The following is a 26,198-nucleotide window of genomic DNA, read 5'->3' as shown; positions in this document are numbered from 1 at the left end:
GACAATTCCTCGGCTTTTTCCAGTGGAAGAAACACTCTTTTCTGGTCTGTGTCCAGAATCATTCCCAGGAACAGAAGACGTGTCGTCGGGACCAGCTGTGACTTTGGAATGTTTAGAATCCAGCCGTGCTGTTGTAGCACTTCCTGAGAAAGTGCCACCCCCACTATCAACTGTTCTTTGGACCTCGCCTTTATCAGGAGATCGTCCAAGTACGGGATAATTAAAACTCCCTTCTTGCGAAGGAGTATCATCATTTCGGCCATTACCTTGGTAAAGACCCTCGGTGCCGTGGATAACCCGAACGGCAGCGTCTGGAACTGATAGTGACAGTCCTGTACCACAAATCTGAGGTACTCCTGGTGCGGAGGGTAAATGGGGACATGCAGGTACGCATCCTTGATGTCCAGGGATACCATGTAATCCCCCTCCTCCAGGCTCGCAATAACCGCCCTGAGCGATTCCATCTTGAACTTGAACCTTTTGATATGTGTTCAAGGTTTTTAAATTTAAGATGGGTCTCACCGAACCGTCCGGTTTCGGTACCACAACATTGTGGAGTAGTAACCCTTTCCTTGCTGAAGGAGGGGTACCTTGACGATCACTTTCTGTGAATACAGTTTTTGAATAGCCACCAACACTGCCTCCCTGGCAGAGGGAGTTGCCGGCAAGGCAGATTTTAGGAAACGGCGGGGGGGAGACGTCTCGAATTCCAGCCTGTACCCCTGAGATACTACTTGAAGGACCCAGGGATCCACTTGTGAGAGAGCCCACTGTGTGCTGAAAAACCTGAGACGTGCCCCCACCGTTCCCGATTCCGCCTGAGCAGCCCCAGCGTCATGCTGTGGACTTACCGGACGCAGGGGAGGACTTCTGCTCCTGGGAACTAGCTGTGTGCTGCAGCTTTTTCCCCCTTCCTCTGCCCCTCGGCAGAAAGGATGAGCCTCTAGCCCGCTTATTTTTCTGGGGCCGAAAGGACTGTACCTGATAATACGGTGCTTTCTTTTGCGGTGGGGTAGCCTGTGGCAAAAAAGTCGATTTCCCAGCAGTAGCTGTGGAAACGAGGTCTGAAAGACCTTCCCCAAAAAGTTCCACCCCTTTATAGGGTAAAACTTCCATGTGCCGCTTGGAGTCGGCATCACCTGACCATTGCCTAGTCCATAACCCCCGTCTGGCGGCAATGGACATAGCGCTTATTTTTGATGCCAGCCGGCAAATATCCCTCTGTGCATCACGCATGTATAAGACCGCATCTTTTATATGGTCAATCGTTAGCAAAATATTGTCCCTATCCATAGTATCAATGTTTTCCGACAGGGAGTCTGACCACGCAGCAGCAGCACTGCACATCCAAGCTGATGCAACAGCGGGTCTCAATATAATGCCAGTGTGTGTGTATATAGCTTTTAGGGTACTTTCCAGCTTTCTATCAGCAGGTTCTTTTAGGGCGGCCGTATCCGGAGACGGTAGTGCCACCTTCTTTGATAAGCATGTCAATGCTTTATCTACCCTAGGGGGTGTTTCCCAGCGTGACCTATCCTCTGGCGGGAAAGGGTACGCAGCCATTAACCTTTTAGAAATGATCAATTTCTTATCTGGGGAAGTCCACGCTTCCTCACACACCTCATTTAATTCGTCAGATGCAGGAAAAACTACTGGTAGTTTTTTCTCACCAAACATAATACCCTTTTTTGTGGTACCTGGGGTATCATCAGAAATGTGTAAAACATTTTTCATAGCCTCAATCATATAACGGGTGGATCTATTGGAGGGTACCCTCGTCTCATCATCGTCGACACTGGAGTCGGTATCCGTGTCGACATCTGTATCTGTCATCTGAGGTAGCGGGCGTTTTATAGCCCCTGATGACATTTGAGACGCTTGGACAGGCACAAGCTGAGTAGCCGGCTGTCCTATGTCGTCAAACCTTTTATGTAAGGAGCTGACACTGTCATGTAATTCCTTCCATAAGTCCATCCACACTGGTGTCGACCCCGCAGGGGGTGACATCACATTCACAGGCATTTGCTCCGCCTCCACATCATTATCCTCATCATACATGTCGACACAGCAGTACCTACACACAGCAGACACACAGGGAATGCTCTTACAGAGGACAGGACCCCACAAAGCCCTTTGGGGAGACAGAGGGAGAGTATGCCAGCACACACCAGGGCGCTATATAACACAGGGATATCACTATACAGAGTGTTTTCCCCTATAGCTGCCTATAATATATATATACTGCGCCTAAATTGTGCCCCCCCCTCTCTTTTTTACCCTTTCTGTAGTGCAGGACTGCAGGGGAGAGCCAGGGAGCTTCCTTCCAGCGAAGCTGTGAGGGAATAATGGCGCCAGTGTGCCGAGGGAGTTGGCTCCGCCCCTTTTTCGGCGGGCTTTCTCCCGCTATTTTATCGTTTCTGGCAGGGGTTAATATACACCTATATAGCCTCTGGGGCTATATATGGTGTTAGTTTTGCCAGCCAAGGTGTTATTATTGCTGCTCAGGGCGCCCCCCCCCCGCCCCCCAAGCGCCCTGCACCCATCAGTGACCGCAGTGTGTGGTGTGCATGAGGAGCAATGGCGCACAGCTGCAGTGCTGTGCGCTACCTTGGAGAAGACAGAAGTCTTCAGCCGCCGATTTTCCGGACCACCTTCTTGTTTCTGGCTCTGTAAGGGGGACGGCGGCGCGGCTCCGGGAACGGACGACGAGGTCGGGTCCTGTGTTCGATCCCCCTGGAGCTAATGGTGTCCAGTAGCCTAAGAAGCCCAAGCTACCACCACTTAGGTAGGTTCGCTTCTTCTCCCCTTAGTCCCTCGTTGCAGTGAGCCTGTTGCCAGCAGGTCTCACTGAAAATAAAAAACCTAAACTATACTTTCTTCTAGGAGCTCAGGAGAGCCCCTAGTGTGCATCCAGCTCAGCCGGGCACAGGAATCTAACTGAGGCTTGGAGGAGGGTCATAGGGGGAGGAGTGCACACCAGATAGTCCTAAATCTTTCTTAGATGTGCCCAGTCTCCTGCGGAGCCGTCTATTCCCCATGGTCCTTACGGAGTCCCCAGCATCCACTAGGACGTCAGAGAAAAAGACAATTTCCTGAGAGGTTCTCTTAAAAAAATATATATATTAGTTAAGTACTATGGAGAGAACAAATCAGTGAAGGTCTACAGATGGAGTACAAATGGTAACTTGGCATAGTTTTTGTATGTAGCCTATGGTTCATTGCATTACTGGGGCAATTGAATAAACTTGGACTTGTTGTTAATCAGCATCAATACCCAGTAATTTAAATGTACAGATGTTTATTTCCCCACCATATGACAACCGTAAAAGGGTGCCACGTGCAGCATAGAGACGGTGGTAGGAAGGTAACAACAGAGGGATGAGAAGCCTGGTGCTGCACTAGACATGCCCTCTCTGACAGACACTCCCTCCTTGATGTGGCCACACCCACAATCAGTAAAGGTCTACTTGAAGAATAATCTCACTTTTCAGTTTTATTTTAGGGACTGCTTCCACTCCTATCATCCCCTTTCCTTTACACTATAACAGCCCTAATAAAATTAAGCCAAGTGCATACATTTGGTGTAGGCTAATGCTGACCCCGTTTTCTCCTTTTATCATGTCATGAAATAGCATCTAGATGCTGACAAAGAGAGATGGGGGGAGATGTAGCAAACCTTCTGAAGACAAGTTCAAATGTTGTCCATAGCAACCAATCAAATTCTAGCTATCATTTTATAGAATGTACAAGATAAATGATCTTATTGGTTGCCGTGAGCAACATCTTCACTTGTCCTCTTTCCAAGGTTTGAAACATCCCACTCCAATTATTGAAAGAGATTTTGTGATGAAGATTTGTAATTAAAACAGGACACATTTACCAGTTAACAATTGGCATTACGGAATGCCAGGAAAGTAGCCCACTCACCTGTATCCCACCCCCTTCCCGGCAAGGACATATTTGCAACAAATTGCATCATTATAGCTCTGTCCCCCCCAATTGGCGTAATACTGTAGTGGGAGGTGGGGTTACGACATGAAATTTCGGAGCGAGGCAGCAATGAACAGACCATTAACGAAGACAGAAAAGAACAATTCTGCAAACCACATAATCTGTTACTGTTCCGATTACAATTTCCTTTTTATATTTGTATATAAAAAAAGTGACTAGCATCCGGGAGAGTGCAGAAAACGTAGCCTGGGGGGGGAATATGGAATCTCGTTCAGATGCCGGCAGTCAGAATACAGACACCAGCATCCCGATAGTGCTTCGTAAAGAATATCCATCTAATCCTAACCCTCCACGCAGTAACCCTAACCTCCCCGTCACATTCAGGATGTCGGCTGTCAGGATTCTGTCCATCAGGGTCCTAACTACATCATGTCTGGGGGGGAACCTTACCAAAATCTACATTTATATTGATTATTGCAACATGCCAGGGTCTGTCAAGGCAACCTGGGAGACTGCATCTCTCCCTAAAAACTGGAGACAGAAATGACCTAATCCCAATCTAAACAGTACATTTAGTAACTGTGTCAAGATTGTATATCAGCAACACTGTCTTGTGCCAGCAGGAAATTGCACATCCACAGTACAGTACATTGTGAGGCAACCACGATACAGTACACTGTGATGAACCTGCACACTATCATGTCACAGCAGACACATGACCGGCTGTTGAACCTACCAGCGGAATGTTAGGTTTAAAGAAGTTTCAACAACATTTTAGTCCTTTGTCACATTTAGAAAAAAAAACACAAGGGGAGATTTATCAAAGTTTGGAGAGAGAACTAACAAACAAGCGTCTAACTATCATTTTACAAGCACTGTTCGAAAAATGAGGTAGGAGCTGGTTGGTTAATTTAGTACTTTATCTCTCTCCAAGCGTTGCTAAATCTTCCCCACAATCCAATGCAATTTTCTGTTGTTTTAAAGATGTGCTTTTTATTGGTTAATTGAGAAACAAAACATAGATGGAAACACAACAACTACAGATTCTATTGTCTTTTATAGCAATGTGAAGATAATGTATCTGACTTAGGCGTATAAAAAAAATAGTACAGAGGTGTACTGGCGCTGGCTGAAAGACCAATAAGGGACGATAAAAGTATTATGATAAAGTTTCACATAATTTTAATAAACATTAAAAAATACAATAAAATTATTAAAATATCATATAGGTGAATACAATTACTTTGTATATTCCCAAATGGAGGGATTAAATCCACTAGGATCTCACTTATAATGGTAATTGTATGCGCAGTCTCTGGTTAGAACTCACTCCTTGATACTTTGGTTTGGTAGTTACCCAGTCCTTATGAAAGTTGTCCCCGTGGATCTCAGTTTGATAGATAGATGCTCCTGAGGAAGTTGGCAGACACTAGACCAGCGAAACGCGTTGAGCTAAGGACATTGACCACCTTCACTGGATCCACTTGCCACCTCCGGTATTAATTGGACTCTCTTGCCTTCATTTGGATACCTTCAGCCCTGGAACCCGAAACAACCCCTGCTGCTAATCGGATCCCTAATTGCAAACTGAGATCCACGGGGACAACTTTCATAAGGACTTGGTAACTACCAAACCAAAGTATCAAGGAGTGAGTCCTAACCAGAGACTGCACGTACAATTACCATTATAAGTGAGATCCTAGTGGATTTAATCCCTCCATTTGGGAATATACAAAGTAATTGTATTCACCTATATGATATTTTAATTATTTTATTGTATTTTTTAATGTTTATTAAAAATAAGATTTTACTTACCGGTAAATCTATTTCTCGTAGTCCGTAGTGGATGCTGGAGACTCCATAAGGACCATGGGAATAGACGGGCTCCGCAAGAGACATGGGCACTTTAAGAAAGAATTTAGATTCTGGTGTGCTCTGGCTCCTCCCTCTATGTCCCTCCTCCAGACCTCAGTTAAAGAAACTGTGTCCGGAAGAGCTGACAGTACAAGGAAAGGATTTTGGGAATCCAGGGTAAGACTCATACCAGCCACACCAATCACACCGTACAACTTGTGATAACTTTACCCAGTTAACAGTATGAACAATAACGGAGCATCAGCTAAACCCTGATGCAACCATAACATAACCCTTATTTAAGCAATAACTATATACAAGTATTGCAGAAGAAGTCCGCACTTGGGACGGGCGCCCAGCATCCACTACGGACTACGAGAAATAGATTTACCGGTAAGTAAAATCATATTTTCTCTAACATCCTAGTGGATGCTGGGGACTCCGTAAGGACCATGGGGATTATACCAAAGCTCCCAAACGGGCGGGAGAGTGCGGATGACTCTGCAGCACCGATTGAGCAAACACAAGGTCCTCCTCAGCCAGGGTATTAAACTTGTAGAACTTTACAAAAGTGTTTGAACCTGACCAAGTAGCAGCTCGGCATAGCTGTAATGCCGAGACCCCTCGGGCAGCCGCCAAAGAAGAGCCCACCTTCCTAGTGGAATGGGCTTTCACTGACTTTGGCTGCGGCAATCCAGCCACAGAATGAGCCTGCTGGATCGTGTTAAAAATCCAGCGAGCAATAGTCTGCTTTGAAGCAGGAGCACCAAGCTTGTTGGATGCATACAGGATAAACAGTGACTCCGTTTTCCTGACTCTAGCCGTTCTGGCTACATAAACTTTTAAAGCCCTGACTACATCTAGTAACTCGGAATCCTCCAAGTCACGAGTAGCCACAGGCACCACAATAGGTTGGTTCATGTGAAAGGATGAGACCACTTTTGGCAGAAATTGTGGACGTGTCCTCAATTCCGCTCTATCCATATGGAAAACCAGATATGGGCTTTTATGAGACAAAGCCGCTAATTCTGACACGCACTTAGCCGAAGCCAAGGCTAATAGCATAACCACCTTCCACGTGAGATATTTCAACTCCACTGTTTTAAGTGGTTCAAACCAGTGTGATTTCAGGAAACTCAACACCACGTTAAGATCCCAAGGTGCCACTGGAGGCACAAAAGGAGGCTGAATATGCGGCACTCCTTTCACAAACGTCTGAACTTCTGGCAGAGAAGCCAACTCCTTTTGAAAGAAAATGGAAAGGGCCGAAATCTGGACCTTAATTGAGCCTAACTTCAGGCCCAAATCCACTCCTGACTGAAGGAAGTGAAGGAAACGGCCCAGCTGAAACTCCTCAGTAGGAGCATTGCTGGCCTCACACCAAGAAACATATTTTCGCCATATCCGGTGATAATGTTGAGCTGTCACGTCCTTCCTAGCCTTTATCAGCGTAAGAATGACCTCCTCCGGAATACCCTTTTCTGCTAGGATCCGGCGTTCAACCGCCATGCCGTCAAACGCAGCCGCGGTAAGTCTTGGAAGAGACAGGGTCCCTGTTGCAACAGGTCCTGTCTTAGAGGAAGAGGCCATGGATCCTCTGTGAGCAATTCTTGCAGATCTGGATACCAAGTCCTTCGTGACCAATCTGGAACAATGAGAATTGTTCTTACTCCTCTTTTTCTTATTATCCTCAGTACCTTGGGTATGAGAGGAAGAGGAGGAAATACATAGACCGACTGGAACACCCACGGTGTCACTAGGGAGTCTACAGCTACCGCCTGAGGGTCCCTTGACCTGGCGCAATAGCTCTGTAGCTTCTTGTTGAGGCGTGACGCCATTATGTCTATCTGTGGTAGTTCCCACCGACTTGTAATCTGTGTGAAGACTTCTTGATGAAGTCCCCACTCTCCCGGGTGGAAGTCGTGCCTGCTGAGGAAGTCTGCTTCTCAGTTGTCCACTCCCGGGATGAACACTGCTGACAGTGCGCTTACGTGATTCTCCGACCAGCGAAGAATCCTGGTGGCTTCCGCCATCGCCACCCTGCTCCTTGTGCCGCCTTGGCAGTTTACATGAGCCACTGCGGTTATGTTGTCTGACTGAATCAGAACCGGTTGGTCGCGAAGTAGGGACTCCGCTTGACGTAGGGCGTTGTATATGGCCCTTAGTTCCAGGATGTTGATGTGTAGGCAAGTCTCCTGACTTGACCACAGGCCTTGGAAATTTCTTCCCTGTGTGACTGCCCCCCACCCCCGGAGGCTTGCATCCGTGGTCACCAGGACCCAGTCCTGAATGCCGAATCTGCGGCCCTCCAGAAGGTGAGCACTCTGCAGCCACCACAGGAGAGACACCCTGGCCCAGGGGGATAGGGTGATTAACCGATGCATCTGAAGATGTGATCCGGACCATTTGTCCAGGAGATCCCATGAAAGGTCCTCGCATGGAACCTGCCGAAGGGAATGGCCTCGTATGATGCCACCATCTTTCCCAGGACTCGTGTGCAGTGATGCACCGACACCTTTTTTGGTTTTAATAGGTCTCTGACCAGTGTCATGAGTTCCTGAGCCTTCTCCATCGGGAGATAAACCCTCTTCTGGTCTGTGTCCAGAATCATGCCCAGGAAGGGCAGACGAGTCGTAGGAATCAACTGCGACTTTGGAATATTCAGAATCCAGCCGTGCTGTCCTAACACTTCCAGAGAACGTGCTACGCTGATCAGTAACTGCTCTCTTGACCTCGCTTTTATGAGGAGATCGTCCAAGTATGGGATAATTGTGACCCCTTGCTTCCGCAGGAGTACCATCATTTCTGCCATCACCTTGGTAAATATTCTCGGTGCCGTGGAGAGACCAAACGGCAACGTCTGAAATTGGTAATGACAATCCTGTACCACAAATCTGAGGTACGCCTGATGAGGTGGATAAATGGGGACATGAAGGTATGCATCCTTTATGTCCAGAGACACCATAAACTCCCCCTCTTCCAGGCTTGCAATGACCGCTCTGAGCGATTCCATCTTGAACTTGAACCTTTTCAGGTATATGTTCAGAGATTTTAAATTCAATATGGGTCTGACCGAACCTCCGGTTTCGGTACCACAAACATGGTCGAATAATAAGCCTTCCCTTGTTGAAGGAGGGGAACCTTGACCACCACCTGCTGAAGATACAATTTGTGAATTGCAGCTAACACTATTTCCCTCTCTAATGGGGAAGCTGGCAGGGCCGATTTGAGGTATCGGTGAGGGGGCATCTCTTCGAATTCCAGCATGTATCCCTGAGACACAATCTCTATTGCCCAGGGATCCACCTGGGAGTGAACCCACTTGTGGCTGAAATTTCGGAGACGCACCCCCACCGGGCCTAGCTCCGCCTGTGGAGCCCCAGCGTCATGCGGTGGATTTAGTGGAAGCCGGGGAGGACTTCTGTTCCTGGGAACTAGCTGTGTTGTGCAGCTTCTTTCCTCTGCCCCTGCCTCTGGCAAGAAAGGACGCACCTCGGACTTTCTTGCCTTTTTGTGATCGAAAGGACTGCATTTGGTAATACGGTGCTTTCTTAGGTTGTGAGGGAACATATGGCAAAAAATGTGACTTTCCAGCAGTAGCTGTGGAGACCAGGTCCGAGAGACCCTCCCCAAACAATTCCTCACCCTTATAAGGTAAAACCTCCATGTGCCTTTTTAAGTCGGCATCGCCTGTCCATTGCCGAGTCCACAGGACCCTTCTGGCAGAAATCGACATTGCATTTATTCTAGAGCCCAGTAGGCTAATGTCTCTTTGAGCATCTCTCATATATAGGACAGCGTCTTTTATATGCCCCAGGGTCATTAATATAGTATCCTTGTCTAAGGTATCAAGTTCCTCAGAAAAGGTATCCGTCCATGCTGCTACAGCACTACACACCCAGGCCGATGCAATTGCCGGCCTTAGTAAGGTATCTGAATGTGTATAAATGGACTTTAGGGTACCCTCTTGCTTTCTATCCGCAGCATCTTTTAGGGTGTCCGTATCCTGTGACGGCAGGGCTACCCTCTTGGATAAGCGTGTTAGAGCTTTGTCCACCCTAGGGGAGGATTCCCAGCGTAACCTGTCCGTTGGCGGGAAGGGATACGCCATAAGCATCCTCTTGGAAATCTGCATTTTTTTATCTGGAGATTCCCAAGCCTTTTCACATAACTCATTTAGCTCATGTGAAGGGGGAAAGGTCACCTCCTGCCTTTTTTCCCCATACATATGAACCCTCTTGTCAGGGACTGGGGTTTCCTCTGTGATGTGCAACACATCCTTCATTGCTATAATCATATAACGGATGGCTATAGCCAATTTAGGCTGTAACTTTGCATAATAATCGACACTGGAGTCAGAATCCATGTCAGTATCTGTGTCAACAATTTGGGATAGTGGGGCGCTTCTGAGACCCTGACGGCCTCTGCGACATCGGATCAGGCATGGGCTGAGACCCTGACTGTCCTAAGGTTTCAGCTTTATCCAACCTTTTATGCAAGGAATTAACATTATCATTTAAAACCTTCCACATATCCATCCAATCAGGTGTCGGCGCCGTCGGCGGAGACACCACATTCATTTTCTCCCGCTCTGCTTCCACATAGCCTTCCTCGTCAAACATGTCGACACAGGCGTACCGACACACCACACACACAGGGGATGCTCTTTTTTGAAGACAGTTCCCCCACAAGGCCCTTTGGAGAGACAGAGAGTATGCCAGCACACACCCCAGCGCTATATGTCCCAGGAATCACACAGTAACTTAGTGTTAACCCAGTAGCTGCTGTATATAATGTTTTTGCGCCTAATTTATGTGCCCCCCCTCTCTTTTTACCCTCTTCTACCGTGAATCTGCAGGGGAGAGCCTGGGGAGCTTCCTCTCAGCGGAGCTGTGGAGAGAAAATGGCGCTGGCGAGTGCCGAGGAAGAAGCCCCGCCCCCTCAGCGGCGGGCTTCTGTCCCGCGTTTCTGTACACTATTATGGCGGGGGCTCATACATATATACAGTGCCCAACTGTATATATGTTTAACTTTTGCCAAGAGGTCCTAATTGCTGCCCAGGGCGACCCCCCCTGCGCCCAGCACCCTACAGTGACCGGAGTATATGGGTGTAGTGTGGGAGCAATGGCGCACAGCCGCAGTGCTGTGCGCTACCTCAGTGAAGACTGGAGTCTTCTGCCGCCGATTTCGAAGTCTTCTTGCTTCTTTCACCCGGCTTCTGTCTTCCGGCTCTGCGAGGGGGGCGAGGGGGACGGCAGCGCGGCTCCGGGATCGGACGACAAAGGGTGAGATCCTGTGTACGATCCCTCTGGAGCTAATGGTGTCCAGTAGCCTAAGAAGCAGGACCTATCTTCAGAGAGTAGGGCTGCTTCTCTCCCCTCTGTCCCACGATGCAGGGAGTCTGTTGCCAGCAGAGCACCCTGAAAATAAAAATCCTAACAAAATACTTTCTTATAGCAAGCTCAGGAGAGCTCACTAAGTAGCACCCAGCTCGTCCGGGCACAGATTCAAACTGAGGTCTGGAGGAGGGACATAGAGGGAGGATCCAGAGCACACCAGAATCCAAATTCTTTCTTAAAGTGCCCATGTCTCCTGCGGAGCCAGTCTATTCCCCATGGTCCTTACGGAGTCCCCAGCATCCACTAGGACGTTAGAGAAATTATGTGAAACTTTATCATAATACTTTTATCGTCCCTTATTGGTCTTTCAGCCAGCGCCAGTACACCTCTATACTATTTTTTTTATTCTTGCAAGGGGCTGACCCCCCCCTATACTGGCTGCTGTTGACAGCGCACTCATACCCTCTCCATTTTGATTTAGGAGTATATTTACTAAGCCTTGGATGGAGATAAAGTTGCTGGAGATAAAGTACCAGCCAATCAGCTCCTAACTGCCATGTCACAGGCTGGGTTTGAAAAATGACAGTTAGGGGCCAATTGGCTGGTACTTTACCTCCAGCGACTTTATCTACATCCAAGGCTTAGTAAATAGACCCCTAAATTAGGAAGTTAATACAGGACTTCTCACGTGCTGTAATAAAAAGGTAACCTGCATAGCTAAATAGTTCTTTGGCTGTCCAAACAGCTGTATAGGAAGGAAATATACGGACGTTACCTCCCTGTTTATTACATCAAGCTGTATGTCCCACTCACTTATTTTGTAATGGCTTGTTTGTTTAGTGCATTAGAATCCACAAAATGTTCATCCGATTTTAAATTATTATATATATTTTTTAATTTAAGCAAATACGTAAAAGTGACCTAATGCTATAATGTACACATCCATCCCAAATAACTGCTTTAAGAACAATTTCTACCTAACACATCTCCCCATACTTGTCCAGAAGAGATAAATACAATTCAGGAGAGTACTGGGCCGTACTAGTCATATAAATTGTAAGTTGCGTGCATTCTGTACACCTTATTGCTAGCTACCGGCTAAGTAAATGTATTTATTTTTGGAGATAATCTATTTGCACATTTAGAATAAAGGGTTTAAGAGTGTGACTTCAGGAAGTGAGCAAGTCTCATTGCACCAGTTTAGTAATCTGTCTAGACATTTATAATTACAGGAATTTTGTTTTGTTTTGCAGACGTTGGCATGCTCTTTACGTAATCATATCTACATTACCAGCTACAATATTTCATATTTTTAGAATTAAAAGAACACATGGGCAGATGTATTAAGCCCGGAGAAGGGATAAAGAAGTGATAAAAGTGGTGATAAGTGCAAGGTGATACTGCACCAGACAATCAGCTACTAACTGTCATTTTTCAAACCTGTAATAATTAGCTGGTGCGTTATCACCTTCCACTTATCACTTCTTTATCGCTGCTTTATCACTTCTCCAGGTGTAATACATCTGCCACCATGTCTTTGATGCAGCAGTCTTTCATTAGATATGTCTACTTGGCAAGGAAATAGGTGGGGTCCCCTTCTCTTTGAGCCCCCACCATTATCTGAATCAGAGAGCTGCATGGCCTAAAATAGTCTGGCTTCCCTGCAGCAGCAATGCTGCCAGGGAAACAAGCACACTGGAAGCAGTACATACAGTAGATATTATAGATCTACATGAGTGTTTCGCAACCTCGATCCTCAAGGCACACTAACAGCCAAGATTTTAGAGATATCCATGCTTGAATGCAGATGGCCAAAATCAGAATAACTGAGGTGCTAATTACGCCACCTGTGCTCAAGTATGGCTATCCTTAAAACCTGGACTGTTAGTTTGCCTTGAGGACCGTGATTAGGAACCCCTGATCTACATGACGGAGCCGGAAATGATGCGAGTGTGTCTCTTTCTTGGAAAGCATAAGGGATGCAAAATGATAAAGTATGACCTGCCTGTTATACCTGTGCCAATGTGAGCTACTTAAAGATAATGGTGGAGTTTAAAAAATGTTTAATAAGGAAAACTGGACGTGTTGCAATGAGATTCGAGCCTTCATTTTCAAGCATGTACTAAAGGATACCTATGGGTAGATTTTTATTTTTTATAGTTTCTACAAATCAAGCGGTGATGATGCCCATAGCAACCTGATTCTAGCTATCATTTCTCTATTGCATTCTAGAAAATGATAGACCGAATATGATTGCTTGCTATTGACTACTTGTGTTTTCAGCTTTAGTAAATTTACCCCCTAGCATCTGGTTCATACTAGACTACTCTTTTGGAGGTTTTGGGAGACTCAATTTTCTGGGGAGTCCTCCCGCATGGCTAGCAGATCTCCCCGCATATCACCCACTTCCTAGTAAAGCGGGCAGGATGAGGTGATAATCTTGGAATTGTGGTGACTTATGGAGGGGGCGGGGCTAAATTAAGCAAATCATGTCATTTTAGCCCCGACCCTTGTACCTGCAAATTGTGGGCCTTTTCCAGTGTCGGAGACAGGGCCTAATGATACGAGAACACAGCCCAGCTTCTCTGAGTGGCCAGTAGGGTCTCCTCTCCAGGCTTCTCCCCTAGGGGAGACTCCAAAGGAAGGCAAGCATTATCTGGTTGGTTCTTATAGGCAACACTTCCAACTTTTCCATTTTAAATATTTTGCCAAATTTATCATAATATGCTTTACAGCCCATAAAGGCAAGTTAATTTTTTTTCCAGCTCTAAAATGACCATGACAGGTATTAAAAATATATTGTGAGGGCTGCGCTAATATCTTATGTTTAAAAAGCAGCTATTGCGAATATGGGTTTCCACTAGCCTTGTTAGATATGTAAAAATTGGTTACTCCCAGCGCTATTAAACAAAGGACAATAATACAAATGGTAATAGAAAATATGTATTGGTATTTATTTCTTAATAGAGTAAAAATATTTTTTTTTTTTCTAGAGGTATACAACTTTAATGTCCAATGATTATAAATAATTCATAAAAGACAATTCTGCATGTAGTGTATAATTAATGAAGAGTTTGTAAATAATACTCATAAAAAGCAATTACACAAAATGTGTAATAAATAAAAAGGAAAGAGTGTTTTTTTAAAAATGTAGGTATGTTCCTAATACCGGTATACGTACAAAAACAACACTGGACAACACATAAGATAGAGTTAAGAAGTGTAATAGAAGATTCTGCAGTGTTTAGTAGAAACGCTTGTGCGGTTTACTCTACTAAAAAAAGGTACATCTAGAAGTGCTTGATGATTTTACTCCTATTCAGTACTGTATTCAGACAATGCTTATATGTATCAGATTCCTTACAAAGTAGTGTCTCTCCAGCCAGGGGCTTTAAGCAGTAGTTAGGCAGTAGTAGCTGATAAGGATGATATCCAAAGTTCACTCACCGCTATTTAAAAGTCCCACTGGTAGTCTGTTGACTGCTGTTGAGGTCTCATGTAGGTATGTTGAAAAACGGGTGTCTGCCGGCAGACAGATGAAATCAGCAACGGTGGTCAGCGTTTGAAAAGAGTGTGTCCAATCCGTTGCTCAGCGATCGACGCATTTCACCTGTATAGCACAGACTTCGTCAGGATGCCAGATGATTCACTATCCAGTCTTCTTAACGAGGAATAAGAAGACGGGATAGTGAATCATCTGGCATCCTGACGAAGCCTGTGCTATACAGGTGAAATGCGTTGATCGCTGAGCAACGGATTGGACACACGCTTTTCAAACGCTGACCACCGTCGCTGATTTCATCTGTCTGCCGGCAGACACCAGTTTTTCAACAGACCTACATGAGACTTCAACAGCGGTCAACAGACTACCAGTTGGACTTTTAAATAGCGGTGAGTGAACTTTGGATATCATCCTTATCAACTACTACTACCTAACTACTGCTTAAAGCCCCTGGCTGGAGAGACTGTACTTTGTATCAGGAATCTGATACATACAAGCATTGTCTGAATATAGTATCGAATAGGAGTAAAATCATCAAGCACTTCTAGATGTACCTTTTTTAGTAGAGTAAACCGCACAAGCATTTCTACTAAACACTGCAGAATCTTCTATTACACTTCTTAACTCTATCTTATGTGTTGTCCAGTGTTGTTTTTGAACGTATACCGGTATTAGGAACATACCTACATTTTTTAAAAAAACACTCTTTCCTTTTTATTACACATTTTATGTGTAATTGCTTTTTAGGAGTATTTTTTACAAACTCTTCATTAATTATACACTACATGCAGAATTGTCTTTTATGAATTCTTTATAATCATTGGACATTAAAGTTGTATACCTCTAGAAAAAAATAAATATATTTTTACTCTATTAAGAAATAAATACCAATACATATTTTCTATTACCATTTGTATTATTGTCCTTTGTTTAATAGCGCTGGGAGTAACCAATTTTTACATGACAGGTATTACTTTCATTCCCAAGTGGCAAGATTATGTGGTTTATTTAACCTGAAAGCAGGAGTCAATAAAAAGTACCACTTGGAGACAGCCATTTTGCAGGCTGAAGCAATTAAGTGCAGTCTCATGAATATTAATTTGAGCCACAAAATGGCTACCTCCAGTGTATGCATGTTTCAGATGCACTTGAGCCTTACTAATGAACATTTGAACTAGAGTCTTCCCCCTGCATTCTTGCGTCCCCATATGGGACAGGTTGCTTTGAAAATGATACAAAATGAATTCACCGTTTTGTCATAATTGCTGCTCATGTATCTTGTAATATAACAAGTGATAGAGGCTCTCAATAGAACACTTTTCAACAAAATAGCTGAAACAAATGGCAAAATCATAAAACACCTAAGCATTGTTTTGTTTGTTTTTTCTTTCTTATCTGCATCAATAGATGTGAGATAGTTATTGGAACAGCCATAAAAAAAGTTCACAAGAACTTTGGGATGACCAGCTGCCTCAGCAATCAGCCACTCCTTGCTTTTTTCCTATTACATATACCTTGGAAAAACTTATGTGCTATAAGAAAAAAATGTGTCATCATTGCTAATGTTCAAATTGTGTTTTAGAGATTTTCATTTAGCAATTAACCCAATTTTTTTGCTCTAGTGGTCAGTGCCTTAGATGTATGTATCTAAGTTGCATGATAATGAACATTTACTTTAAACATTTTTTTATGTCCTGTAATATAATTTACTGTATTTCTATAAAAGGCTTACATGTTATTTTTGTAAATAATAGGGCCAGTTTTGATTGTGGGTCTCATATTTATGAATAGAATTTATTTATAACATTGGGGCAAACTAAAGCTTTTCTGTCACTGGGTGTAAAACACTTTAAAATAAAAAAATATAAAAAAAAAAACTGCTCATGACACAAGTGCTGAATAATCACACAAAATGTCTGCCAGTTTATCCCATAGGATTCACTGACAAAACTGCACACACGCTAAAATGAAAGCCACACAATGCTGCAGGGTGGAGGGTCTTGAGCAAGTCAGAGATCTTCCTCTGTATTCCAGTAGCATAAACAGAGAATAGAGAATCATGTGCTGCATGGAATTATATACAATGCATCATAACTGGAGAAAGGTGACTGTAATACAACATTAAATTGAATTATACTCTGTCACTTAAAGAGCAGTAACTCTGCCTCTCTCAGTGAACACAAGGATTAGTTCTCACCTGTACTGCAGTCTGCTACATTATATACCCACTTGCTTCCTGCTCTGCACAGCCATTCCCACTGACTGGCCCAAATGAGGCAGCCATTTTGTGGGCTGAACCATCATTGTGGAATGCACCCTACCAATACAGTAGGAACTAGGGAGATCACTGAGGCACAGAAATAAAATATTGTACAATCCTTCACTTATAAAAGAAAGCAACTGATAAAATATAAAAATAATTGTTGTTTGTTCCACATCCAAATGCATCTGTGCTTCCCTTAATAATTGATAGGTTTATAAGAAGGCAACGTATAGTTTATAAAAAGATTTATTTCATTTTTGTTTGTTTTGACCAAGTAAGCGGGACTACTGCTTTAAGTTGAGCATGGTATGATAGTTTACCTCCAGATCCAACACTGATATAGAAAAAGGCAAGAAACACAGGATCGCATTGCCGCACTGTCTGCCGTCATGCAGAACTTGCTGATTCCATAGCTCATATGTCCAAGTGGTGCCCATCATTCAGGTGCCTTTCCAAGCAAATGTACTTCTGTGCCATAAAAGTCCCGTAGCAACATACAGTACAAAGTCTTATTGCTGTAATATTACAATATGGCATTAAATGGTTCATTAATTAATGCTGCAGAGAAAAAAACAGAAGTGTCCGGACCTTACACTGTACATACATACACATTATGTCATTTATTATTTTTTTGTTCTTTTTTCTGATTTTTTTTTTTTTTTTTTTGTATTTGTGACACTCCAGAAATTATACTTTTCATCTGTAAAGCAAATCTTACTCATTTTAAGTGAAGGAAATGTTGAATTGCACATTTTTTTTTTTAACATACATTTGGAATGTTAAAAAAAAAAATGGGAAAAAAGTGTAAAAAATTAACCTTTTAAGCTAAAAGACCATTTACCGTGTGTGTATGTGTGTATATATATATATATATATATATATATACACATACATACATACACACACACATATATATATATATATATATATATATATATTTGCACTCTGCAACTATAATCTTGGTCCATGAAACTGTGTTTTTGGAAAAGAAAAAAAGTTTTTTTTATTGTATTTTTAATATTTTTGCTAGTTTCAATGAGTTACATAGGATCAAAGTGAAAAAAAAAATTACCCTGTTCTTCTTACTCTATGTACAACATTTATCGTATTAACACATCTTCCCATCCCTGCTTTTTTTTTTCCATTTCCAACATATTAAAAATATAGAAATAGTCTTTTTTGATAGGTTAGACTTCAAGTAGAGGTACAGAAGAGAGAAATATAATATTCCATGAACTCATTGGTGTTCTAGATCAGAATGTGCCAGTCACAGATCCGTATTAGTATAATGTCCATCATGTTACTGCATGATTAAAAACCTGTAAAGGAACTGGCATATTCTCTCCCTGCAAACAAAACTTTATAGTTCCCTTTTTTTGTGTAATTTGCACTATTTTCTATTCATTGTGTATTTACACATATCTAAAAACATACAATTAAAAAAAAAAAAAAAAAATAGCGTCTAAATGATAAGTGGCCTTTTAACTTAAAACTTCTATCACAAGAAACAGCTTATATCTAAAGCAACATAGGCATCTAAATTGATAATTAAAAAAACCTCAAAAACTGCTTGCGTCAAATGATAAAACATCAGCAGAAGCTTCAAAGCACTTAAAACAAACCCCACCCTTCCGCCCCCACCCAAAAAAAAAATAATTCTAAACGGAAAGTAACTGGTTGTTATTCTAGATATGGGTAGGGCATACACCATTGTTCAGAAATATCGGAATTAAAGCAAAAAATATAAAACAATCCTATGTTAGCTATATTCAGAAGTGGAGACGTTGTCCACCACTAAACAAAGTAAGGGTTGTTCTGTTTCATGTTTGGGGGCATCTTTTTCTGAATGCATATTAAACAAGACTAGCTTGTTCTAGAAGTTAACTGGTGACATAGTGTTTTGCAGCAGGCTGCCCGTAGACCCTATAGAAATCCTGACGCCCATGCTGTTGGGAAGCATCAATCCATTCTCTGACAGCGAGTCCTGGAAGAGACTGTGTTACTGAAGGAGTGGGTGGAAGAGGATGAGAGTACTCCTGGGATGAGACTGTCCATGGAAAGTGGCCAGACCTTGGGTATGGCTGGTGACCACTGTGGTTGGACACTGAAGAGCAGTAACAGTTGTCCACAGAGCAGACCAAGATCTTGCGACCCCCATACTGTGAAAGCACAGACTGCTGAGATGATGAACTGTTGGGGTAATGGGAGGGATTGAAGACAGAATTGGAGTGGACTGGCTGTGGGCCGCTAGGAAGTCCGACAATGTGCTGGGTAGAGCTGCAAGGCACCATAGCTTGTGCCGACTGGCCCTCACCAGTGGAAGATCCCTGGCTTATGTACTGGCTGCTAACCGTTCCAGATGCTGGGTCAAGGAAGGTGCCTTCAGGAAAGGCAGTAGAATGTTTACGTTTTTCTGCCCCTGAACTGCTGACATTGCAGGAGTACATGGGAATGCTCTGCAGGAACGGCAAAGGGGTGCTGAATGGACCTGGAGAGAGAGAAAAAGTATAGGAGGAAAAAATTATTAAACATGTACTAAAGTACATTACACATTAATAGGATGACAATTTCATGAGGTCGGGTTATGACCTTGCATGACGCATTAAAAGTCTACTGAGTTATGCAAGAACTATAATAATATTCCGATACATAACAAGATGCAACATCATTTCACCATTTAAACTAAGTAGTTAAAGGGTCTATTCATGAAGCAGTGAAAAGATTGGAGAAGTGAGCCTGTGTAGAAGTTGCCCATGTCAACCAATCAGCTGCTCCGTACAATGGTATAGTATTCAAACTTTAAATGTTACTTTAATGCTGATTGGTTGCTACGAGCAACTTCTCCACTGGCTCACTTCACACTTTTCACTGCTTCACGAATAGACCCCTAAGTACCTAAAACGCTATAACTGAGCAGAGTGCTAAGTATACCATGTTGCATTGCTACTTTTCCTATTTATAGCTAACCGCTCTTCTTTCCTGTATAATAGTTCCCATTTTATCCATCATGGAAAAAATCATCAGTACTGAAACACCAGCACATAAAAGTGAAGTACAATTTTACAATTGCGTAACTTATTTGGTCATTATATTTACTTCCTTAAGAACGATTGGGATGTCCTTAAGAAAGATTATAGGGACTTAGGCCAGAAACTAGAGGAAAGAACATCTAAGGTAATATTCTCCAAAATACTATCTGAGCCACGCACTAGCGCCGGGAGGCAGAGGGAGATCAGGGAGGTAAATGTGTAGCTTAGAGACTGGTGTAGGAAGGAGGAGTTTGTGTTCCTGGAAGACTGGGCAGACTTCTCAGTCAGGCGCCATCTTTTTTGTCGTGATGGATTGCACCTGAATGAGGAGGGTGCTGCAGTGCTGTCGGGGGGGATGGTTAGAAGGTTGGTGGAGCTTTTAAACTAGGAGCCTGGGGGGAGGGTTTAGCTAGAAACTATGGGTCCTGCAGTGAGAATAGTAAGGCTGTGGTAGTGAACTAAATGGGGGTGGAGAAGGGGGGAGGGAGGGAGGGAGGGAGGGAGGGAAAGAGCAGCCGGCAAGGGTATTTACATGGGTACTAAAAAGGGTAACTAACAACAATTGTGGGTCATCATTACAGCATATAGAAAATGATGTAAGTAGCATAAAGGAAAATACTTATGTTGGGGTGGAGAGTTTAGAAGGACTAAATGGGTTGATCAAAGAGAATAGTAAGTATGATGGGGGTGGAGAGGGAGGGAGGAAGGAAAAGAACTGTCAGTAAGAGTAACTCTAGGGAGGCACTTGTAAAAAATGGTAGGATACCCTGAAAAAAAAAAACGGACAAGGGAAACACTAAACTAAAATGTATGCTTGCGAACGCAAGAAGCCTAGCAGGTAAAATGGGGGAATTGGAATCGTTAGCATCAAAGGCTCAGTATGATATTATAGGTATTACGGAAACATGGTGGGATGACTCTCACGACTGGGTTGCAAACTTGGAGGGTTATTCTCTTTTCAGGAGGGACCTGGCTAATAAAAGAGGAGGAGGTGTGTGTGTCTATGTTAAACCATCTCTTAAACCATACTTAAAAGGCGGTTATTTACGAGGGCACTGGAGATAATGTGGAGTCACTATGGGATGAAATCTCAAGTGGGGGTATTGATGCAAAAAAAGTAGTCATAGGCACATGCTACAAACAGCCAGATATTAGCATACATGAGGAAGAACAAATCTTGCAGCAAACTGAGAAGGCTGCGGGATTGGGGGACATCCTAGTAATTGAGGATTTTAACTATCCTGATATAAACTGGAGTAACAATTCATGTGTTAAAGCTAGGGACAACAGGCTCTTAAATACGTTAAAGGATCACTACTTGTCTCAATAAGTAGAGGACCCAACTAGAGGTAAAACTACTCTGGATCTAGTCATTACTAATAATGTGGACATTATATCAAACACTAAAGTTGGGGAGACTTTGGGTAACTGATCACTATATGATCACATTCAACATCAGTTTCAAGAAACATAGCTATAAGGGAGAAAGGCTAATTTCAGTATGCTGAGAAGTGCATTAAACGACATTGACTGGGAAGTTTTGATTCATGGCAAGAACACTAAGGAAATGTGGGATGCTTTAAAAGGGTTGCTAGATAGCAATATTCACAAATTCATTACCATGGGCAGGAAACGCAAACTAAACCAATGTGGCTTAATAAGGTCAAAGAAGAAATGGATAAAAAGAAGCGTGCTTTCAAAGCTTTTAAATCTAATAGAAAGGAGGAGTCATTCCAGTACTACAAGGAATGCAATAAAAGATGCAAAAAAGCAATAAAAGCAGCTAAAATTAAAAACAAAAAGCAAATCGCTATGGAGAGCAAAACCAATCCTAAAAAGTTTTTTAAATGTATAAACCGTAAAAGGTTAAAAAAAGGAGAATGTAGGTCCAATAAAAGATGAATTTGGAGTATTGATTAATGATGACGAAATAAAAGCGGAAATACTGAACAAATTTTTTTCATCGGTGTTCACCAGAGAAGAACTGACGGTAGGAGTAGTGCATAACGATAGTGACAGCAATGATTCGTGGCTAGATACCTGTTTAAGTGAAGTAGTAGTCCGGGAGAGACTAAGCAAAATTAAGATTGGTAAATCACCTGGCCCAGATAGACTTCACCCGAGGGTTCTTATGGAGCTTAGGTCACAACTAGCAAGATTCCTATATTTGATTTTCAATAGTTCAATTAGATCAGGCATGGTACCGAAGGATTGGTGTATAGCTGAGGTAGTGCCATTATTTAAAAAGGGATCTAAAAATCATCCGGGTAGCTACAGACCAGTTAGTTTGACATCTATAGTGGGGAAAATATTGGAAGTAATTTTAAGAGATAGCGGTCTGCAGATACTCCTGTATGCTAAGATTATTAGCAAGAACCAGCATGGGTTTGTGAGGGACAGATCATGTCAAACTAACTTAGTTAGCTTCTATGAGGAAGTGAGCGACAATCTTGACCAGGGAAAAGCAGTGGATGTGGTCTACTTAGATTTTGCAGTGCCTCACAGGAGACTGATCATCAAATTAAAGGAGCTTGGCCTAGGAAAAACTATTTGTACATGGATAAGTAACTGGCTGGATACCAGGGTACAGTGAGTAGTGGTCAATGGGATGTCCTCCAGCTGGACACCAGTAGTCAGCGGAATACCACAAGGGTCCGTACTCGGGCCACTACCGTTCAACATATTTATCAATGACCTAGAAATAGGCCTGGACTGGGAAATAAGTTTTCAGGCCACCCTTCGTTAGTTCGATTACTCAGTGAATGAGACGCAATTCAAGGTTTTGTCACGCTGGTACAGGTTACCGTCGACACTTGCAAAAATGTTCCCGGGCATACCAGATACGCGTTGGCGGTGTAATAATGAAACAGGCTCCCCACTACATATCTGGTGGGACTGTTGCACACTTTGCCCCTTTTGGAACAAAAGTTATTTCAATCTCTGGGTCGATCGTGGGAACTGCAGTTCCTTCAGAGCCCGCCTTCTGGCTTCTTAACTTAGTTCCAGGTTCTCTGTCAACATATAAAAAATCCCTATTAAAGTTCCTTAATAGTGCCACTAAAACGGTCATCCCGGTTCGTTGGCGGAGCACTACTCCACCTACACGTGAAGGAATGGTTCAGTAGAATAGACATGTATATGACAATGGAAGAATTATGGGTGACACCTGAAAGTCGACAGGGATTTACGGCAACTTGGTTTTCTTGGCTTGATTTCAAGTCCTCACAGGCATACTTAACGCATATGACTTAGGAATGAGTCTTACCTGTCAGGTCCTCTTTCTAGTTTGACTGCTTAATGATGGTTTGAGGAGAATTGTCTCCTTACAGGTTTGAGTAGATGGTGGAAATACCACACAACCCTAACCTCTCTCCCCTTTCTCTAGTTTCTCTCTTTCCTTCCACTTTCACTTCTGTCTTTCTTTTTTCTTTTCTTTGCTTATTTGCAGGGACTTTTGTTGTTTAGGTAGGAATTGCTATGTGATTTACAGGTTGACTGAATTTTACGGGACGATAATTCAGATATTGATTGTCTATTTCTGTGTGACATATTTCTGACCAATAGCTGATGCTTTATTTATGCGCACTGTGTTTCCCTGTATTAGCTGACTATATGTTTCCTATGTCTGCAATGTTTATTATGCCAAAATTCTAATAAACATTTACTGGGGGAAAAAAAAAAAAAAAGGAATAGGCATGGAAAGCACAGTGTCAATCTTTGCAGATTATACTAAACTGTGTAGTGTATTGAAATCGGAAATAGATGTGGAGTCTATACAGAATGACTTCTCTAAACTTGAAATCCGGGCATCTAAATGGAGAATGAGGTTCAATATAGAAAAATGCAAGGTTATGCATTTCAGGGCTAAAAACAAACTTGCATCCTACACATTAAATGGGGAAAATCTAGGGATACCAGTATTAAAAAGAGATTTGGTGGTACTCATTGATAATAGGCTTAATAACCGTATACAATGTCAAAGTGCAGCAAAGAAGGCAAGAAAGGTGCTAGCGAGCATAAAACGGGGAATTGAGACAAGGGACGAGGATGTAATCCTGCCGCTGTACAAATCATTGGTACGTCCGCACCTGGAATATTGTGTTCAATTTTGGGCACCACATTATAAAAAAAGATATCTGTGAACGCGAAAGGGTTCAAAGGCGTGCTACTAACTTGATTAAAGGGCTGGAGGGACTGGATTACGAGGAAAGGCTTACTAGGTTGAATATGTACACACTGGAAAAGAGGCATCTGAGAGGAGACATTATTAATATCTTCAAATATTTAAAGGGACGTTACAAAGAGTTATCAGAGGAATTGTTTATTAAAACAACTCTGCATAGGACACGAGGGCACTCGCTGAGGCTAGAGGAGAGGAAATTCCATACGCAACGTAGGAAAGGGTTCTTCACTGTTTGGGCAATAAGTATTTGGAATTCCTTGCCAGAGAAGGTGGTAATGGTGGACTCTGTAAATGCATTTAAAAACGGATTGGATACATTTCTGACTGAAAAAGATATATCCAAGGTTATAGCATTTAAAATATTGACACTGATAATCTGGGAGGAACAGGATTTATAGTTGTTAACTAGACATAAAACATTACTTCAGCAGGGACATTATAATGAATTTGGCTTAATACAGAATACATGTTGAACCTGATGGGCATTTTGCCTCTTTTCAACCTTATTAACTATGTTACTATATTAACTATGTTACTTGTTGTCACCAACAATAACATCAATTGAAGAGATTAGCCTTGCAGCTATAAGATTCAAAAGTGAATTCTCTGGGAAAAATAGTATTAAAGAGCATCCACTTCTCACACTGGAAGGGCACCCCTTTGTCCTATACTTCTAGAATGGGAATGCGTAATATCAAGAAATTACTATATCAGCTAGTGGTAAAGCCGTTTCAATAATTTGTTCAAAGGACAAGTTCCAGATTGGTGTTAACTCCTTTCTAGGCACAAATGGAAATTTATATGTGAATCTATATCTTGTAAATTAATAAATACAGTATAATAATAAAGTTGGTTTTTTTTTTAGATCAACCGATTTTTCTACAAATTATAATTTACAAAATATATGAGTAGGCTATATTAGGCAGCAAGTGAACTGTCCGTTCTTGAAAAATGGGCCTGCGCAAGGATCTGAGGGCCTTATTGTGATGGCTAGTCAACTGTTCCACAGAATATTCTATAAACCGGATAACTTTACAACGCCTTGGTGAACTGTGATATCGAATTGCACCAGGCATTTCACCGTAATGTTTAAAAGCATGAGACTTTAATTTTGAAGGGCTACAATTTTGATTGTGATGTACTTTATTCTATTTCATACAGAAGCTTTGATTCTCAAATTTTTTGTTACTAACCTTAAAGACTTGCAATCTCATGTTTACATTATTCAAATTCCTTACAGCGAATGTGCAGCCTCACAGCTTGTGCAAGCAGTCTGAAATCTGTTTTTTGCACACTCGAGCCAGTAAGGCCAACCATGTGCCATCAGAAATGGGCAAGACTGTTGTGTGTGCATGGGTGGCCTTAGAGACTCATACAATGCACTAATGCATTATGCTGAAGCCGGGGACAGAGGTGAAAATGGACTCACCAGAGAGCTAGGTTCGCACAAGGCCTCTCCAGTAGATGCCATTTTATTAAATAGACAAACTTTGGGTGCCAAAACCATTAAAATGTGCCCATTCAAAAAAATGCATAACTTTATAAATAGACCCTAAAATTAGAAAACTAACTATATTCATAGGAACAAGGCCAAAACAAGGAATGTCAAAACTTTGATGGACCACCCAAGTATTATTTTCTTTTGAATAACTTTGTACATTTAACAATATGGATTTATGTATACTTTTATGCTGTACTCATATAAAAACGGTATCCGTTCACATGGTCGACCATGTTATGGTCGACAGTCATTAGGTCGACCACTATTGGTCGACATGGACACATGGTCGACACATGGCAATGGTCGACACATGAAAAGGTCGACACGAGTTTAACTTTTTTTCTTTTGGGGAACCTTTCCATACTTTACGATCCATGTGGACTACGATTGGAACGGTAATCTGTGCCGAGCGAAGCTGTAGCGGAGCGAAGGCACCATGCCGAAGCATGGGAAGCGAAGCGAGCCATGCGAGGGGACGCGGTGCACTAATTGGGGTTCCCACTCACTTTACGCAAAAAACGACACCAAAAAAAGTTAAAAAACTCATGTCGACCTTTTCATGTGTCGACCATGTGT

General features: G+C 42.6%; 1 protein-coding gene and 1 long non-coding RNA gene across 8 annotated transcripts in view; one reads left to right on the top strand and one right to left on the bottom strand.

The window, feature by feature from the left end:
• LOC135056580 (uncharacterized) overlaps nt 1-26,198 on the top strand; it is a 268,794-nt gene that overhangs the window by 129,672 nt on the left and 112,924 nt on the right. The window lies entirely within an intron of this gene.
• TRIM8 (tripartite motif containing 8) overlaps nt 17,142-26,198 on the bottom strand; it is a 129,547-nt gene continuing 120,490 nt past the window's right edge. For all 6 annotated transcript variants that reach the window (XM_063961927.1, XM_063961929.1, XM_063961931.1 and 3 more), the window contains one exon: nt 17,142-19,397. In XM_063961927.1, the coding sequence (XP_063817997.1) occupies nt 18,790-19,397 (608 nt within the window). In that variant the 3' untranslated portion in view covers nt 17,142-18,789. The remainder of the gene's footprint in view (nt 19,398-26,198) is intronic.

The sequence above is a fragment of the Pseudophryne corroboree genome, chromosome 3 (assembly GCF_028390025.1).
Source record: "Pseudophryne corroboree isolate aPseCor3 chromosome 3, aPseCor3.hap2, whole genome shotgun sequence".
Classification (NCBI taxonomy): domain Eukaryota; kingdom Metazoa; phylum Chordata; class Amphibia; order Anura; family Myobatrachidae; genus Pseudophryne; species Pseudophryne corroboree.
This window is presented reverse-complemented; position numbering and strand designations above follow the sequence as displayed.